Source organism: Cygnus olor, chromosome 7, assembly GCF_009769625.2.
Source record: "Cygnus olor isolate bCygOlo1 chromosome 7, bCygOlo1.pri.v2, whole genome shotgun sequence".
In the NCBI taxonomy this organism is placed as follows: Eukaryota; Metazoa; Chordata; class Aves; order Anseriformes; family Anatidae; genus Cygnus; species Cygnus olor.
Genome location: NC_049175.1, coordinates 383,563 through 402,629, shown reverse-complemented (window position 1 = coordinate 402,629; position 19,067 = coordinate 383,563). Strand labels below are relative to the sequence as shown.

Sequence of the window (19,067 nt, the reverse complement as noted above, 5' to 3'; positions counted from 1 at the left end):
TTGTACTGTTCCTAGCCCTTGAGGAGTTATTTGTTCTTCCACCATCTACTGTTTCACAAGCCAGTTAAAACTACCCTCTGTCAAGGTACGACAGGAGAATTTTTGCTCTGATTCTCCAAGCAGCTACACTTTGGAGACCATTTCCAGGAAAAACATTTCATTCCTTTTTCTCCCCAAACATATACTTCCATTGTTGCTTGGCTCTTAAATTGTTTCATTCTACTTACCATCAAAAATGACCCATAGATCGGTTCAGTTTGAAAATTACTACAGTGACAGAAATAAGTTTTTTTTTGTTTCTGAAATGGATTGCTGAATTTTTAACCTTCAGTTGGACATTTATTTCTCCTCCCTCAAATCTCAAGATGCCATAAACTTATCGTATTTTTTCAAGTCAATTTTGAGACACAGCATCAACAGAATCTACTACTGTTTCATGTAAGCAGTTATGAGAAGACAGCTATTTTTAGAACATTAATGCTAGCGAATCAAGCTGTCTTGACGGTTTTGAAATCCTCCCTCTAGTCACATAGTAAACATGCAAAATGCATGATAAGCAGTGAAGTGACTCACCCTGGTTGGTAGAGGCTTGCCAATGGGTTTACAAGGGTAATCTCTTTGTCACCTTAGTATTTGATACCTTTGCTAAAATTCCTGATTAGTCTCAGTTGTGTTTTCATAAATATGGGCACCTGCACAGTAAGAACAGGATTAACATAGGGGGTTGTATACACCACTCAGTCTGAATATCATATAATCCTCCTAGTAGTCACAATATGAGTGATAACATGTAGCCACTATCAAGCTGGTTTGGATTTAAAGCAGTGAAACGAGAAATCCACAAATAGCAGTCAAGAACTTGCACAATACCTTTCTCCAAAATATTAATAGTTGCTGCAGTGACCTTCCTCCTTTACCGAATCCAGGTATTTGCATTAGTAGAAAGACGATTAGGATCATAAACTGAATTCACTTCAGCTAATGCCGGCAGTAGTCTTTGAATGTTACAGAGCAATCCTTTCAAATGAATGATTATGTAAATCAATCTCAAATTCTTTATTCCTGATAGAATTCAGTCTTAAAGACATGCATTCTCAGAAAGAATGCTTTGACAAGATAGAAAGAAGAAAAAAAAACAGAAGAAATTATATCAAAATTAGAATCTAAGGTTATAAAACAGTTGCAAATACTGCACTTATAAGGGAGTATTTGTAAGGTAGCGTATATTCTTATTACAGTACTGGTGTAAGCTACAAGCAAAGTGAACAGTAACAAAATGCATATGCCCTTCAAGGCCATGAAACCCAGCTTCTCCTTCTGCTTCCTCCAAAAAAAAAGGAGAGAGATGAAAGCAGAGTCCTGGTGGGAAGAACTACCATTATTCAACATTTTGTAGTCCTTGATGTCCAGAGAAGCAGAGGTTGTGAAGGTCAGTCAGCACCCCGGAAAAGAACTGCAACCACAACTCTTTAGCCAGCTGGGAAGATTAGCGCTTCTCCTGCCACAGAAGGGTTTCCCTGGCAGGTACAGAAGTTATTCATACTACAAACTGGAAGAAGCATTTTAACCTTAATACTTGTCCACCACTTAAAACAAGTAAAATGCATTTAGTATACTAGCATACACAAAAAAACACTTTATAAATCACAAACATTAATTGTGACATATAGGCGAAGATACAGGTAGTACGATCTATTATATTATTTCAGTAAAAACTCTGCAGGTACAAGAGAAACACAGTTTGGGTGAATGTCACTGCTGTAGATTGGTACCTGATATTCATTACCTTCTGGGAAGTTCACCAGTTGTGAGACTGCAAAAACAGTTAAATCTATGAAGATGGTGATTAAGAACTCAGAAGAGAAAGCTGTTGAAGTTGGCTTATGACTGACTAACAAGTTATAAGTGGCATTTTGAAAGCTTTAGACAAAATATAAATAAACATTTGTGACAAAGTTAGTTTCATATCTGTGCTACTTTTATAACAGCGTTAGGAAGGAATGTTGCAATTAGAAATACTCATGTTTGGCAACAGTCACAAAGCTCAAAGCAACAGCCTTCTGTAGTATATACATACAGTGGAAAAAAGACTGTAGAACAAAGAAACAAGCTTGTTGGACTGGGGGATACAATATACTGAATACAGATAATAAACAGTGGTGAAGGAATACTGGTGGTGAAGGTTTTGAACTAATTCATGAATAAGAGTCTCAAAGAGCCTCTGATTTTTATCCAGGTTGCTAGCTACTCTTAAGTTTGTACACCGTATCTTCAATTCTATTGTTAGTTGATAATAATATGCTCATTTTGCTGTGAAGAAAGGTGAAGTGAGGGTATAGGACCTCGTTAATCAAGAACTAAACAAGTGCTATGATACACAGATGGTTGCTATTGATACCTACTCCTGTTAGTCCTGCAAGGACAACACATTAAATTCATTATGTCTAATTCTGGTAACAGCAGAAAAAAAAAATTTAAGAACAAACTGGACTTGGTTGTTCATCCCCCCCTTCCAGAAAATCTGCTTAAATTATTGGATAAAATAGCAAAAAGCAGAATGTGCTAGTACCTGGATTTGTTATTTTTATGTTTATTACAAAAAGCAAGATCAGAATTTCTCCTCCTGCCTATCTCAACAAAACTTGGATAAAAAAGGGTTTTGAGATATAGCTAATTAAAAAGACAGTCAAAGGGACCTGAATGATTTTCTGTACAGATATGTGAAACAAAGAGAATCTGAAGTAACTCAAGACAAATTCAAACAATTTATTTAGATCTCATTAAGCTGTTCAGTAGAAATTCCTGTTCAGAACTAAAGCAGCCTTAACTTGTTCTATCTTAATTTACTTCTCAAGCCCTGTGACCACTTTAATCCTGAATACACCTATCTATAATCTTAATCTGATTTGAGTAATCTACTTTAAAAATTAATTCAGATATATTCACTTAAGTATTCCTATACCCTGAATACCTGAAAAAAGGAATATAAACTGGTGAAGGCATTTTGGCTGAAGAGACATTTCTTACTATTATAGAAGGGAGATTTTAAAAAAAAGCAAATTTCTCCTTATTCTATACAAAAAAGTCAGGTGCACATTTTATACAAAAGTCATGCATTTTCCACATCCACATGAATGCAGCAATAGTTGTAGGTCTGCTCTGTCCCAGTGCCCACATTTTAACAATGCAACATTGTGGTATCACCTGAGAAGCACACACTGGGATGTATGTCATTACCTATGCTAGTATTGTATCTATACCTAGAATATTATGAATTTGAGAAAAAAAATGAGATTAAGTGATCCATACACAGATAAGCAGCAGATAATGACTTAATTAGGGACAGAATGTGGATGCAGCCTGGTTCTCTACTTTTACTAATAGGCTTCAGGCTTGCCCTAGCAATGCATGAACTACCTTACAAAATCAAATAACACCATGGATTCTACACTTTCGTTACCAAAATTCTAACATAGGCATGGATAAACTCTGGCTATTTAGTCAGTAGTTACTTCTGAGGAGGAAGGAGAAATGGGAAAAAAATACTATTGTATCATTAGAAACATCACTGCAGTGTGACCTGCGATTTGAAACCCCTCACACTAAGGCAACTAGTCTCACTTCAATGCAAAATCAATTTTTTTCAGAAAGGTACCAGCATGCCAGGGAACAGGGGATTTTATTTATTTTTGTAAGAGATACAGGCTATGCAGCAAAGAAGATTTACGTGTCATCACTTACTTTTAGGAATTCCAGTCACAGGCCAGGATCATAATGTTTTAAGATTAAGTATAGATGCAAAAACAATCTCACTGCTCTTGATTCTGATCATCCACCTCAGCACAGGAAGACTGCATGGTTTGTATCCAGACTGTAGAGACTACTGGAAAGGCACTATCATTAAAATGTTTTTGTCTTTGCAGAAAGCTGCAGATACCGAAAAAGAACGAATCAAAGGCCCCCAAATTGCTGGCATTAAGGAGAGAACAAGAAGTCAAGACTATAGCTGGGATGTCAGATTTTATGGAAACTTAAAAGAATCAAAGCATACTAATTCTACTGTGGTTCTGCACAATACCTTTCAAATACTTGGTTGAAAGTTGTGAGTTAAATAATTTAGTCTCTCATCCCATTTGTGTCACCTGGAAAGTTGGCAAAATAGGAAAATTAGCAAAATTATCAGAGAGAAAGTGACCTGCCTGTAGGTATCCAGTTACCCTGAAAAAGTAGGAACATTTGAGGCACATCTACTTGGAGAGAAAAGACTATTGCTGCAATTTCATGAGGCACAGCTGCTCTCCAAGGACATCAGTCTTTCATAATTCCTTCAATAGAAAAGGTATTTGTTAGTAGCAGGTAATAGTACACCTTTACTGAGGAGAGTAAGTGGTGAAATATTTATTAAAAAAATATGAGTATTTTGGATATAAAAAAGTCCCTGAAATAAGTTAGGGTATTTGAGCAGAGTCTGAAAACGTTCCTCCGTAGTCACAGAAGCCACAAACTATACCAAACACAAATGAGAGTAAATTCTTCTTTTGCCTCTTATGTTGACACCTGTACATCAAGAGCACCTTCACACCACCAAGCTGAAATTCAAATAAAAGCAGTTGCTAACATCTCCAGAGATGAAATCCAATGACTACAGCGAACTACTCACTTCATGCACCAGAAAAATAGTGTCTGCAGGAGGCTTTTCTCCTACTTCAAGGCAAACATTTGGAGCGAAGTAAGAATTCTCAGTCTCAAATTTCAATGTAATTTTCAGATCAAGCTCTTACAAAGGTGGGTCAGTGTTGCCTGGTCCTCTTGAGAAAAATCTCATGCATATAATCCCAAAATCTTCCCTGATGCGACTCATTGCGATGAATCATAGCAGTGAGGGCCTCACCCTGATCCAGGCTTTGCCAATAATCCTGCAGCCACATCTCTTTCCAACTGAAACAAAAAAAAGAGACATCACCATAAACCATTAAAAAAACAAATGGGTCTGCAGATGTAATAGCAGTAAAACTTTTTTTTTTTCCTCTTTCACCTAGGAGGAAAATAGGTCCAGGGAAGCTCATGACAAAGTATGTTGTTTCTGTGCCATTTCACTCCAACTCATTTAAAGGAGCTTGCCAAGAGAATTCACTATGGAATACAAAGTTAATATTAGCTTCAGAGTATTTTAGAAATATCAGCATGTGACTGTAGAGTTAGCCAAAGAAACTAAATTATTAATTATTGAGAATAAAACTTTCTATTAAAATAAAAACTTAAAGAGTCCTCATATGATTTTAAGAGTAGCTTTCCATGGTCAGTACGCATATTGCAGCAGTTAGACTAGGAATCAATCCTTTCAGACAAACCATTTAACAACTACAGAATTACAGCTAGTCACTACAAGTTCAGGTAATGCATGACAGAGAGAAAAATCTCCATGTCCCTCAGCTGACTCTGTTCTTTATCTCCAGACCACGTGGCCAAGTACATGCTTTCTTTATCAATACACATATTTTTAAACTTTTCATAGCACAGACAATGTCACAATTCCCGTCCCATTCATGATCTGGTGGACTACTACTCTCATTTGTATTACATCAAGGTATAACAATAATTTAGCTAATAATTAATAACCTTCCTTCTCATGATTAACTGATTATCTTTTCTCCATTACAGCTGCTATCCAGCCCTATCAAACCATCACACATTCCAGCAAGAAGGATCAAAGGTCATGTTCTTTTTAATCTGCCCATGTGAGTTGCCCAATACTTGCTAATTTATCTACAGAACTTTTTCTTCTCCCCCCAGTCACAGAAAAAAGTACAGTGCCTTCCACATTCACTCTAGACACCATATATTAAAGCAAGCATGACTGCACTGCCCAGAAGCAGATCTCACCCTTTATCCCAGGAATAGCAAACGAAATGCACAACGCACATCATAGGTACTTTCTTTGTGAAGCAGCACACAACATGTATGCCATGGGAATTAGTTTTTGGGAGTCAACAGTGTCATCTACAGTGGGACATTTCTGCAGAGTACACCAACAAAAACCTCAAAATAAAGCTTTTAACATCGATTACAATGTGAAGGATCACAGACTGAGGCTTACTTCTGCATACAAAAATGTCTGCCTACAGGTTCTTTTGTAAAATGAATCACTTGGACATACCATGAGATCACACTACTTAACAACTAAATTCATTAACCTTTGTTCAAGGATTGCCAATATGAGTTACATGTTTTTTTACAGCATTGAATAAAAGCACACATTAGGAGAGTGAGTATAGTAGCATAAGTCCTAGACACAAGGATAAGAGGCAGCAGGTAACAGAAAATGTTCTGCAGATGAATTCTATGGCAACAACACGGAAAGAAATTCCCATATCCAAGTGAACACTTGGTCAAAAACATTAAATGAACACTTGACATTTTTCTTTTTACACTGCTGTTATTGTTTTTTTAAGAAACAAATTTTACTCTGATTCTGTAGCGTGGAAAAAAAAAAAGTATACCAGGATGAACAGGACTGCACAAATATTCTTAAATTATCAACTACGTCCACTGAAATACTATGACCATGAGCTAAGGATCTATCTTTAATAGTGGTTGTTTTTTAAATTCTATTGCAAGGGACACCTTACACTGGCAAAGGTGATACCCTTCTAAGCTGTTTTTCTCTCATCCTAAATAAACTGTGACATCAGCATAAAATAGAACTAGCAAAACTATGATGGTTTCAAAATATTTCAAAGGCACACTGGCTTCTCTTTTCTTGAGAGGAGAAAAAAGAAGAACGTGCTACTGCAGATTAAAACTGCTTAGGTAACTAGAAAGGTGCTGTGACTTAGCGTTCTTATATTTACCTTTGCAAATTCTCCACCTTTGGAAAATTAATCCATAACACTGAAACAAACAAAACATTTCTCTTCACAAAGGTGACGAGAAACCATTATCCAGTCCAAGAATAATTGCAGATTCCAGTTCCTATTAAACAGATGTTCCAATCACAAGGAGCACCAGAACTCACTGTTTTTTTTTGTACAAAGCAGCCAAGAATTCAACAGATTATAGTTACCAATCTGTATCCTACCACATACAAATGGTTATTCCACAACTTTTTTTACATTTCTTTTGGTGTGAAGCCCAGAAGTCCAAACACAAATGAGGCTGAAAGCATAGGGATCTAGGGAGCACATCTCCACACTCAGAGCTAAGGACAGCAAGGTGAAGATCATAATTTGCTCTGCCTACATACACTCAAGAGAGAGATTCTGTTAATTCAGAATATTTGTCAACACTAGAAACGTATTACATCTGTAAATAAGAGTTAAAGCACATGCAGATGTGCAGGGTAACCATATTGTAATTAGGTACTAGTTCTAAAAATATATAGACTTTAATTGCCTCTGTTATTTTCTGTTCCAGAAGCCTCCAGAACCCAAAGTCACACTGTATGATTATAGTCAGACTTTATATATTGCAAATATTGTCACTTATACCCCCATGAGGCCTGCAACATTTTTCCACAAGAACGTCTGGTAAAGTAACAAAATAAACAACTGACTGGCTAAGTAGACATTTGTTTGAATTTATCAAGCTGTTGCTTGATAATATTATTGTCAAACTCTGACAAAAAGTGAACATGTTTAGCTAATGTTTTGGTGGCAATTTTGTATTTCGGTCATGCCATTTAAAATTTTTAGTGATCATGTTCCATTTTGGAGATTAAAATGGTGAAATCTCAGATGGTTATCAGACAGAAACCACCATACTTTGCTGGAGATCCTCTTAATCGTACCTCCGAAGGTACATAAACATTTACTTTTTTTGGAGACACCTTATGTCTACAAACAGTGGGAAAATAACATACTATGTTTCAGCGAGACACGGAAACCTCCATGGCATGCAGCTGTAGCTTCAGTTATGGACCAACTGTACAGAACTCCTTGCTGATAACACCTACACAGAACGATGGAGTATCTTAATTTGTAAGTCACATAGACACCCAAGCTATGTCTTCTAAGGTATTTCTCTACTGCCATCTGCTGCTCAAGTAAAAGAAAAGTTATGAAAAAGTAGAGAATACTCCCTTTTATAGGGCAGGACACTGTATAGAACATTATAAGAGAAAAGCATATTTTGCTATCAAGACTGAGAAAAAGCATTACTATATAAAAGCTCCAATAAATAAATCAGCCAACAGAAAACAACAGATTACAAAGGCATTCATCATATAATCATAGAATTTTCAGGCCCTTTTTACTTACAAGTATAACTTATCAATTACTCAATATGATAATTATTTCTATTGTGAAAAATGCTTTTTATTGAAAGACATCACATGTTTTGTGAAGTAGGAATTTCCTAAAAAAAAAAAAAAAAATACCACCTGAATTACCTCAGGCTTATTTTCCTTTTTTTCATTTCAGCTGGCCATTTTTGAAAGCATCCAAACATATGAAGAAGCAGTTCCCTGCCCTTTCTTTCAATTACAAAATTCTTCAGAATTTTGTGGATGGATAACCTAACAAAAACTTTTTTAGAGCTTCATATCCGCGTAGAATTCATTTCTAGGTTACAGAAATTATGGAGTCTACACTTCCATCATCTCTCTAACATTTTAACGCTCTTAAGTGGCTCAATACCTTAGTCTAGGAAATTATTAACAAAGTTCTCAACTGATATAAGCTATGATAGAATATATTAACAACTTCTTTCAGGACAGCGCATCAGATTTTTCCAGTATTTTCAAAAAGTCATTAATACTACAGTGGCACTAACATCAGAACATTAAAGTCTTTGGTGACAGATCAGTAGCTATTGAACATACTGCAAGAAAGCTACAGCTGAGGGTTTAGCTTTATGATGGCTCAGAGAAAGTGACTTGCATACGTTTGCATAATAGTCTAAAAAGACAGAAATCATTGCAGTTAAAGTGGAGAAAAATGACAAACCTGGGGGATCTAGACGTGTTATGCTAGTAATATGAACTATGAAAATCAAGTGCACTGTACTGGAAAACACTCAACCTCCAAACAAATGAAAAAAGAAAAAGAAAAGGAAAGGCAAAGGCAGACAAAGGATAACCAAATTGCCCAAGGTCACAGAGCATTTGAACATATTATTAAGGGTCTCTCACGTTCATTATTAAGCCACTAACCAACATTACTGTTCAAGCCTCTTTTTAAACTTCAGTGTCACACAACATTAGAAGAACAACCATACCACCCACAAGGCATAATATGAATTGTAACTGGAGATGTATTAAGAGATCCTTCAAGTGCCAAGCATCATTGAAAATTACAGCTGCTATTATTTACAGCTTTTTTCTTCAAAAAGCTTAGTACTGGTACATTACCTGTCTCCTCCAGAGAGGTCTTCAACACTTCCAAACCCAGGAGTTGGCATAGGGCATCCCATGTGCTGGAAATGGGCTACATGAGGTCTAGGAGCTGGAACTTTCCCACGATACTTTTTGTGTTCCTGTTCCTCTTTAATCCGGGCGTTCTCCCTGTCACAGATGAAACACTCGAAGCCGTTCAGGTAGTTGGGCAAGGTCATGTCATTCACACCCCACTCCCGCCTCTCCAACGTCTCTAACAAGAACTGGTTTTTGATTCCCCCAGGGTTTTTATACTCTAGATACTTCATGTATTCCTCTCCATTCTCATCCAGGAAATGAAGATACTTAGCCAGCTCTTGAGGGCTTTCAAAGTCATCTATAAGAATGATGGAGAGGTTGTTTGGCATCCAGTCCCGTACAGCCGGGGAGCCTCGATATACTGGGACAGCTCCCAAATGCATTGGACGCCACAGCTTTTCTGTCATGTAGTCATTACATATGGCATTCTCCAAGGCCAGGTGAAACTTGTACCTGGCAATAAAAGCCATGAATTCGGAATCTTCTGTAGTGGCTGTAGAAGTGTCTTTCAGTCGCTCACTGGGAAGCTCACGGTTATGCAGGCACTTCCCATAAGAGTCAACCTAAAATAACAAGTCATCTTTACAAAGGGATTTTTTGCCTAGAGATTGTAGTCCTTATAAAATTCCTAATTTTGATCAGTTCCTAGCTACTTAGTTTAGCCACACTTTCACTCCAACTTCTTTCCATTTTGAGTACTCTAGAGTCACAGTTGTCCTTTAACAGCTGTAGAAGAAAATGAATGCTGAGCTCCAAAAGTAGCACAAACTACACCACAGATAAGGCAGGGGGAAATGCAGAGAAAAGAGATTTTAGAGAAAAACTGTACTTAGAGGATAGATCAAAAACTGAGTGATAAGAAAAGACATCCAGCTTGCTCCATATTAAATTTAAAAGTCATCTTTCTACTTAGCAGAGAGCCAGGACTTTTCCAAACAGTGAATTCACACAGCTCCCTCAAATCCCAGAAAGCTGGCAAAAATATTTTCAATTTGTTAGACTGAAAAAATTTGATGCAGGGAGCTAGAAGAATAGTGTCTAAAAATGAAATACAGGATGCTTGATCTGGAGTCTGCTTTATACTTTGACAATACAGTTACGTTTTAAAAATGTTTTTGTCTTTTCTTAATTTCTGAGCCAACAATGGTAAAAAATGAATCACTACCATTGGAAACAGCAGAAATAGCTAGGAAAAGGACGTTTCAGGTAAGGAGTAAAACCAGATGCTTTTTCCTTTACCTATTATCCTTCAGAATTTTTAAGAAAAAAGCATTAGATTGTTTTTCTACTCAAAAGAAACTGCATTATTTCAGTTCATGAAGCTATTTCATTATTTCAATACATGAAGGTACTCTCCATCAGCTGTGCCACAGCAGTACAAATCACCATAGAAATAACATGGTTCTACCAATGCAGATAAGAAGCAGACTCTCAAAACACAGCAAACTTTTCATTACGTGCCGATATTGTTAAATGGGAGCAAGGCTTGTAAACAGACAGCCTTCCTTTACGCTAACTTCAAGCTCCTGGGCTCTCAGGAACTTCTAACAAGACCGATCTTATTCAGGCTTAGTACAACTTGCGACTGATGCCAAGTCTGGCCAACTCCATGACTAACAACTACCATCAGGCCTACCTACTGCCATGCGGTGCAGTCTAGACCATGCTTTTGGAAGGAACACAACTAGTTTTTCTGTCCAGCTTGCAGTCGGCATGCTTTCCGTTACGAGTTGCATCTCGGCTAGAAACGAGGACAAACAACCCCCCTTAAAACTAGAACCTGAAGGCGGAGGAGGGCAGCCAGGCGCCACAGCCTCCCCACACACGGCACCCACCTGGATGTACTTCATGAGCTCCCGCACGTAGCGGTCCCTGTCCGAGGGCACGTCGCAGTGGGACTGCATGTACAGCACCGGCCCGTAGCCCCGCCGCCGCCACATGTCCTTCTCGGCCAGGGCCACCGGTGGGCCATGCAGGTAGCCGACGCTGGGCAGCCACTGCAGCGTGAGCGGGTAGTCGGACTCCCTGCGGAAGGTGGCCGTGTAGTTGAAGAGCTGGATACCGGGCGAGTGCGAGAGGAGGTAGTTGTTCATGGGGGACTCCTCGTGGAAGAGGGCCCACGTCTGGTGGGGCAGGCGGGGCAGCGGCGCCTCGTAGGCCCTGAAGTCGGTGCCGTAGAAGATGAGCGCCTTGGTGCGGCGGTGCCGCGCCACCCGGCGGCTGCGGGTGGCCAAGCAGGAGCCCCGCGGGCAGTCGATGCGCTCCGTCTCCCCGGGGAAGTGCGGGAAGAGGCTGCCGCTCCACCACAGCACGATGGGCAGCGCCTTGTTGCCCCGCGTGTCGTTGTTGCCCGGGCCGCGGTACGACGCCGCGGCCACGAAGGCCGGGCCCGGGGTGCCGGCGGCCTGCGGCCACCCCTCGGCCCCGCACGGCCTCTCAGCGCCCGCCTCCCCCTCCGCCGCTAGCACCCACGGGCCCCGGGGGCCGCCCCACGCCAGCGCCAGCGCCAGCCAGAGGCAGGCGGACCCTCGCCGCGCCCCGCAGCCCCCCATCACCGCCTGCCTGGGCACGGCCGGGCCGCCCCTCCGCCAGGAAACGGACGCCGCGGCCCCGCCCGGGGCCGGCCTTCCGCCGGGAGCGGCGCGGGGAGCAGCCGCCAGGGGCGCGAGGGGCCCGGCGGGGCCCTGAGGGGAAATCCCGGCCCCCGCCGCCCGGCCCTGCAAGGGGCGAGCTCTGCTCTTCAGAAGGGGATAGGGGCAGCGAAACGTAACGCGAACCTGCTGAACCCAAAGCTGCTCTCGCTGCTGAGGCTGTCTTACTTCAAGCTGATGTAAATCCTCCCTGTCTCTAACGCACCTGCACTCCGCAGCGGGCCGCTATTTCACCGAGGGATAGCAAAAACAAATCCAGCTGCAGGTACAGGGCTCCGGCACCAAGCAGACATGCAGACACTGCGAGAAAGTACAGCGAGTTTTATCTCCAGCTAGCAAACAAAACATCTGGTAACAGAACGGGTGGTTTTGAGTAGCTACACCTCAGTTTAAAGTTCACTTAAGCTGCTCTTCCGTACCAACCTGGAATAACTTTTGATATTAAAATATTATTTAAGTGGTAAATTGATATTTGCAAAGTTGACTTAGGACTACATTATAAAAATCTAACAGAAGAATGCTAGATTTGCTAGTAATAGAAGTGATATAGGCTTCAAATTCATTCCCCATAAGAGATAGGTGCAAGTATTGTGGGATCAGGTTATGATGTAGGCAATAAAGGACACCTGTTAGTACAGACCCAAGCAAAGAAGCACTCCCTTTAAGGAACAGGCTAAAACACCTGGAATATTCATGTTTTCACTGGGGAAGTTTGGTCTTAACACTGCTCAGTCTTGATTCAGAAGCATGATAGTCAGTGCAGAAAGACTACCCTGCGTGCCACCCCCATCAGCGCCATCACTCGCTCAATCCCAGCAGAACAGGGGCTCAATCCCAGTAGACATTGGCTCAGCAAGGCAATCTCCATACACATTGTACTACCACAAAGATTCCTGCAAGCACAATTTACTCCAAAATTAATGTACAAGATGCACAAGGCCCATCATTATTGCAATGTTATCTCTCCAGTAGTGGATTCTGAACATAATGCACATTCTGTAGAAGAGACTAATCTGAGAAATATTCCATAGCAAACCAAATAATTGGATGTTCATAGCAATGACTGTCTTGTGCTTTCATACACGCTGTTTTAAGGTTATCAATAAAGCGTACAGTATCAATGCTCTAGGCTACAGTCCAGCTGCACTGCCAGTTCAGTCTGAACTTCATTTTTGCAATTAGACAAAAAAAGAAAAAAAATCAAACCCCAAGAAACAGGAGAAAAAAGAAAAACAGCTTCCCTGTTATCTTGACTCTGAAGTAGGAAATCTGTTTCTCTGAAAAATGAAGACTGCAGAAGTCTTCAAGCTGGCATTGTCACAAGGTAACACTAATACTTTTCCAATTAGACAAAAAAACAGAAAAAGGAAGTCTTTGCAAAATGAAAGTTCAGAAGGGGCAGAAAGTTAAAACTCTTCATCTAAGCAAAGCAACACTGAGATTAAACAGCACACCTTTTATCTGTTGGCTCTTGTTGAATTTCTTACCGCCCTTCACTGTGAATAAGAAAAAAAAGACTGAACCTGGTCAGCAAAAGATTGGATTGTAAAGGACCACTTAGCTAGACTTCAGCCCTTCCCATTTCCTCCCTCCCGCAAAATACAGGGTTTGGAAAAATAAGCAGTGTTTATTTACTAACAATGACATAAAATACATCTTAATATATTTTTATTTCTTTACAAATTAAATGATGCATTGGAAAAAATAAGTGAAGAAAACAAAAGGTTCATTTATGATCTCATTTCCACCCCCACACCCCCCAATATTAATACTAGAAATTAGTATTTGTGGAAGTCTGTGGTTGTTGAGCCTTATATTCCTGGGAAGTTGTTCCCCCCCACCCCTGGTTAAAAATCCTCTAGATTTTGTGCTGGAGGCAATACATGGAGTAAAAAGTCAGCCACACTCATACAAAAATGAGGAAGGTTCTGTCATTGTGAAAGTTTCTCCATTACAATTTTCATACTCCCCTTTCTCTGTAGTGATGGGAGGGAAGACAAACTAGCAGCATTAGAAGAAAAATGGATTTATATACATGCTACAGTATATGGAACTAAAACCACAGTCAAGTATTTTTCTGATCTAAACAAGGGCTCTCCCTTGAGATGTCAAGCCCAGGTCGTATCTCCTTTAATCCACCCACACTTTTAGTACTATTGGTGGCTCAAACTCCTGGGTATTTTAGGAACACTCGTTAAGTGTTCAAGCTAAAATATACAAGCCCCCTTTCAAAAGCGAATAATCAAAGCCCTTAGGATTCTGAATTTGATTTACACTTGCTCCCTTTTTATAGGAGTCTACTCATTCACCCTTGCAGAATGGAGTGATAGAGTGGCCAAAATGGATGGACTAATCTGAGGTATTTCAGTTTAACAAACAGGCTTATAAAAAGGTTTTGTGCAAGCTGATCGCTAGGCTGAATAGGGGAGGGCATAAACATCCAGTGATGAAACTCTTCACTACGGCCCCAATCCTGTCCAGTAACTGAAATCAGGTACTTGCAATACTTAATACAGTGCAGTCTAAAGCTGTTTTTGTATCCCCTTCCTTGTAATACAGGGTCCAAAGCATGCTCAAATTTGCATCAGTAAAACTCATATTCCTGCTTGTTTGCTACGATTCAGAATAGTGTGGTTGAAAATGGCCACTTCCTTTTCATCCAGTTCCCACACATCACCTTGTTTAGAAGTATTTTCTGCTTAAGCTTAAGAGGCTTTTGTTCCCATCACCATCTGGATAGACAAGTAAGCTCTGCAGAAGAAGAGAGGCCATGGAACATGCATCAAGTAGGACATCACGGAGCTGTGCAATGAGAAGGAAAGGAGTCACCACTCACACCAACAGGAAGCTCTGACTCTACCCCTATGCTGTTCAGAAGCTAGTTATTGTTGTTCACTGAACTATTAATTCCTCCAGTACAGATCTGCTCAGAAACTTATAGTACAGGTAAGATTGTGGAAAGAAATTTGCCCTCCTGCCTCCTGGCTTACCACTTATTTCTTTTTTCAAGGATTTCTGGTTCAGACAGCCACGATACATTTGTGCTCTGCAATGTCACGTTTCCCTCTAAAAAGAGAAAGAGGCAAAATGTTTGACTGCTTTATCTACCATGACCTGACGTGCCTCTTGTCCTCCCAACCTGGGCACCCTCTTCACACTTAGAGCATGCACACGCGCCCATACAAACACACAGCAACTACCAGAAATTTTGAAGAGTTATCACTTTTTCACCCAATGTTGAATCATGTACAGTGAACTGAAAAAAAACTACATTCATTACAACAGGATTAGCGAGCATGGGGGGGGGGGTGAACTCCTGCCAAGCACAGGAAACAATTTAGATACAAGTAAAAGACCTGGTATCAAAGGCCTTTTTGTTTGTTTGTTTGTTTTTTAGCCCTCACCAGGAAAAAAAAAATTCTCCCTCATATGGGACTGGGAGAGGTTGAACGGATTTCTGCTTACGCAATGTGTATTAAAAACTATGGAATTGTACAGATTTCTACGTTGTCCTTTTTAAGGGCACTGGGCCTTCTGATCACGTCATTAGTGGAGGCTGAAATGTCACTGCTGAGTTCCAGCACCACTCCCTCCTCTAGCTCAGTAGCTGCCGAATCTCCTTGTGCATGTGACACAGGAAGTCCACATATGAAGCTCCCCCAGTCAGGCTCTTATCCTCCACCAAAAACTGTTTGAAGAGCATTTCCAGCTTATCTTCTTGCTTCACAATTATTAACTACAAACAAAAGCAATAGTGGATAGTTAGCAGAATTAATGTTCCAGAGGAAAGAAAAAGAGAAAAAAGGCTAAAAAACCAACGAAGATAGCTAGAACCACTGCATATATTGTTTATGTGCTTTCACTTCTATAATTAAGTTGGATTAAGGCTCAGTCATATTTAGAAGGAAAATAACACATGGTATGTGGTTTGTGCAGTAGCATATTAAGTCTGAAATAATTCTAGTTTTAGAACTATGTTAAACACAGAACTCCAAAACTAATATCTGAAGTTTTTTTAAATGCTTGAAAACTTATGTTTGACACACAGTTTTAAGAGTAAGCTCAGCGTTAGGCTTTACATGAATAAGGCTGGTATCACCTGCTCTAGTAAGAGTAAAAGAAGGGGACTTAGAGCTATGAACGAGGGACAACATTTTTACCTTCATGTAGCGGGATCTTTGCACTTGAAGCATGTCAATAATAGATCGTACTTTCTTTGAAAAGGGATTTTCCAAGACAGGCAGGGTATTCTGAAATTGAAGACATTCAATTCCCATTAGACAAAGAAGTAGAGTGCAACTTAAAAAAATCTCAGCAGTTCATCATATTATATAACGTTACAAATATATTTACCACCACTAGCTTAAAATTTCTTTGACCTCAGCTAATCAAAAGAAAATAAAACATAACATGAGAAATGAAGGTCAATTCTTAGTCCCATTTATGTATCACCTGTTCTCCTTACTGTCAGTGGAAATGTGGCTTGTCAAATAAAGCCAGCCAAAACAATGTCAACATGCCCAGATGAGGGATGTCTCCACTAGTTTCACATATCTGTGCTTCTCGTTGTTAGTAATAAGAACCTATCTTTAAATTTTTCCCAACTTTCCTTCCCGTTGTTTTAACTATTGAGTGATTATCATAGACAGCATCTCCCGCACTGCCACCCAGCTCACCAAAGCGCTGCTAATCTGACTGAAGGATGACACTCCGAAGAGGTTCTGGATTAGGCCTTGCTGCACGTTCACTCCCACCCACACAAAGATGTTCAGCCCATTCTCAAGCAGGTATATGTCACCCTTGGAGAGACGTTCCTCTGAGTTGCGGATTGCTGCTGGTAAGGAGTCACTGTCAACATCTGCTTTGGTCTGTTTTAGAGTGAAGTAAAAAAAAAATCAAGGTAAAAAAAATAAGACCATATTAAGTTCTGAAAATTTCTGCCACTAAGACCCCAGTGGTTTACCGATTGCTAGGACTCGTAATACTGCAATAGCTCAGACTGAAGTATTGATTGTCTTAGCTTAGCTTTCTAACTGAACATGACACAGAAGCAGATGAGAAACTCTTGGTTAGCAAAAGAGAACAGAAGATTGCTGTGAAAGTATTCTGTAGTTCCAATATTGCTTCCTGGAGCAGTAATTGGTATTTACTGTTATTCCAGCAACTATGTTACCGAAAAGTGAGAATAGTAGGTAGATTTTCCCTGCAACAATTAAAATTACTACATAAAATTAGAAGATGGCTTAGGATTTTTGAAAGACTACCAAAGAATCAAAAGGTTCTTGTCACATGCTCACACCTCAGAGAAGATCTCAGCAAATTCACAAGAGGCAGTAATGTACCTATCACTGAAAAGAATTAAATGAAGTATCCCAACAGATGGCAGATCCCAAATACTTCTCAAATTACTTTTCATTGATAAAATACAAATGCCAGTCCTTAAGGTAAGTCAAGACAACAGCAAGTCTCCAGTGTTAAGAACCTGAATTACTCACCAGGGGCAAAAGCCTGGGGTAAAAGAAAACGTTTGTTTCTGCCACATCCATGGATGTGACTAACTGGCGAATATAGGCACGGTCATCTGTCGTGACCTCTGGACCAGGCTGAAGGACATCACTCTTCAACACACAATTCAAGTACACAGGAAGCAGCTTCATGCATTCAGGGAGGATCAGCTACAAGTCACAAGCAGACAAAAGTTGGCCAGCTCTGTTGCTGAATAAGTTTATGCTCGACAAAACAAGGCTTACGTGAGCCAACAGTGTAGTTCATAGGTGAGAAGTGAAAACTGACAGTCTAGTTATAATGTGGACCTGCAACAATAGTGCAAAACTTTTCTCTGGAAGAAGCTCACAGCCCCTTTTAATACCTGAGCCCCTGATTCAAATTTAAAGCATTAGTGCTTACCTGGCCAGCAGAAGATGGACTAGCACAGTTCTTTCGATAGCAAGCTAGAATCTGGGCACACTGGTTAATCAGTGCATCTCGGACAGTCTTTACTGGGCTGTTCAGAACTCCACGATATGCTGCACGGAAAGAAAGGACAGAAATGGACAGCTATCAAGAGATTGCTCATGAACAGTACAAAAACACTACTTCCACAAAATACTATAAAAAAAACAACAACTTAGATTTAGTGAAAGAGATGAATTCCTACTGAAAGTCTAAAGAAGCTCAATTACCCCCCTCTTATTACATATACTTCTACTCTCCATCTCTCATATGCTTTAAAACACACTTAGAATCATAGGTACAAATAAGGTTAAGTAGAGTACAATACATACAAGTATTATATTTAACCCATATTCATAAACGGAGGCCACCGTTTCCTATTCCTGGAGGAAAAATTGGGAAGTCAAAAGAACTACTTAAACCAGTCCAAAAATAAATATGAGTTCAGACAGCTTTCAATACAAACCTCTTAAAAAAATATAGATAAGATTTTGTAGGATGGATAAGCCTACATCCTCTATCTATACCTCTTGCCCTAAACAACAATACTATAGGAAAGAGCACAAAGCTGCGATAAGTGACTGAAACATCAGGATTGCCACCTGACACTTGATGCAAAAAGACTAAATAGGTGTCACTGAATGACAACAGGCATTTTAACACAGTTAGAGGTTATGATTCTTGTTGCCATATTTAGCCTTACCGTATTTAGCCAAGTAATTGATGAGTGTGTCCGTCTCACAGTTTCGATAGAGGTCAGCAAGCTGCGTGCAGCAGTTTAGCGAGAGGTTGTGAATGCGGAGTCGTCGCTGTCCAGCACAACTTGTATATAGCAGAGCACACTGCAAAAGACAAAAATGCCAAGATATAGGAAAGTGAGGTCCTGCTACAGTAAGAAATGCAGGGTTTGAATATACCTCATTAAAAATCAGGATTCAGATGTCCGGACAAGAAAATTATGTAGAGGACTTGCACAGTAAGTTAAAAGAATATGCTAAGAATGAGTCAATGAAAGGTAACAGGCAGCAAATGTTAGCAGTCTGTATCACAGAAAG

General features: G+C 40.0%; 2 protein-coding genes across 14 annotated transcripts in view; both read right to left on the bottom strand.

Moving 5' to 3' along the window:
* Positions 1–1,206: 1,206 nt before the first annotated feature.
* FUT11 (fucosyltransferase 11) lies at positions 1,207–11,961 on the bottom strand. Its single transcript, XM_040564375.1, has 3 exons — positions 11,245–11,961; positions 9,347–9,972; positions 1,207–4,938 (listed from the first exon to the last, which is right to left on the bottom strand). The coding sequence occupies exons 1-3, from the start codon at positions 11,959–11,961 to the stop codon at positions 4,791–4,793; spliced, it is 1,491 nt and encodes a 496-aa protein (XP_040420309.1). The 3' UTR covers positions 1,207–4,790.
* A 1,750-nt stretch (positions 11,962–13,711) lies between these two features.
* Positions 13,712–19,067, bottom strand: part of SEC24C (SEC24 homolog C, COPII coat complex component) — an 87,242-nt gene continuing 81,886 nt past the window's right edge. For all 13 annotated transcript variants that reach the window (XM_040564357.1, XM_040564356.1, XM_040564362.1 and 10 more), the window contains 6 exons: positions 18,716–18,854; positions 17,968–18,086; positions 17,556–17,735; positions 16,737–16,928; positions 16,221–16,310; positions 13,712–15,796 (listed from right to left, as the gene is read on the bottom strand). In XM_040564357.1, coding sequence (XP_040420291.1) covers positions 15,656–15,796; positions 16,221–16,310; positions 16,737–16,928; positions 17,556–17,735; positions 17,968–18,086; positions 18,716–18,854 — 861 coding nt within the window. In that variant the 3' untranslated portion in view covers positions 13,712–15,655. The remainder of the gene's footprint in view (positions 15,797–16,220; positions 16,311–16,736; positions 16,929–17,555; positions 17,736–17,967; positions 18,087–18,715; positions 18,855–19,067) is intronic.

Coding starts and splice junctions, on each gene's coding strand:
- FUT11 (XM_040564375.1), bottom strand. CDS start 11,961: ATGGGGGGCTGCGGGGCGCGGCGAGGGTCCGCCTGCCTCTGGCTGGCG. Junction 9,973..11,244: donor AGCTCATGAAGTACATCCAG/GTGGGTGCCGTG, acceptor TTGTTATTTTAG/GTTGACTCTTATGGGAAGTG. Junction 4,939..9,346: donor GACCTCTCTGGAGGAGACAG/GTAATGTACCAG, acceptor TTTTTGTTTCAG/TTGGAAAGAGATGTGGCTGC.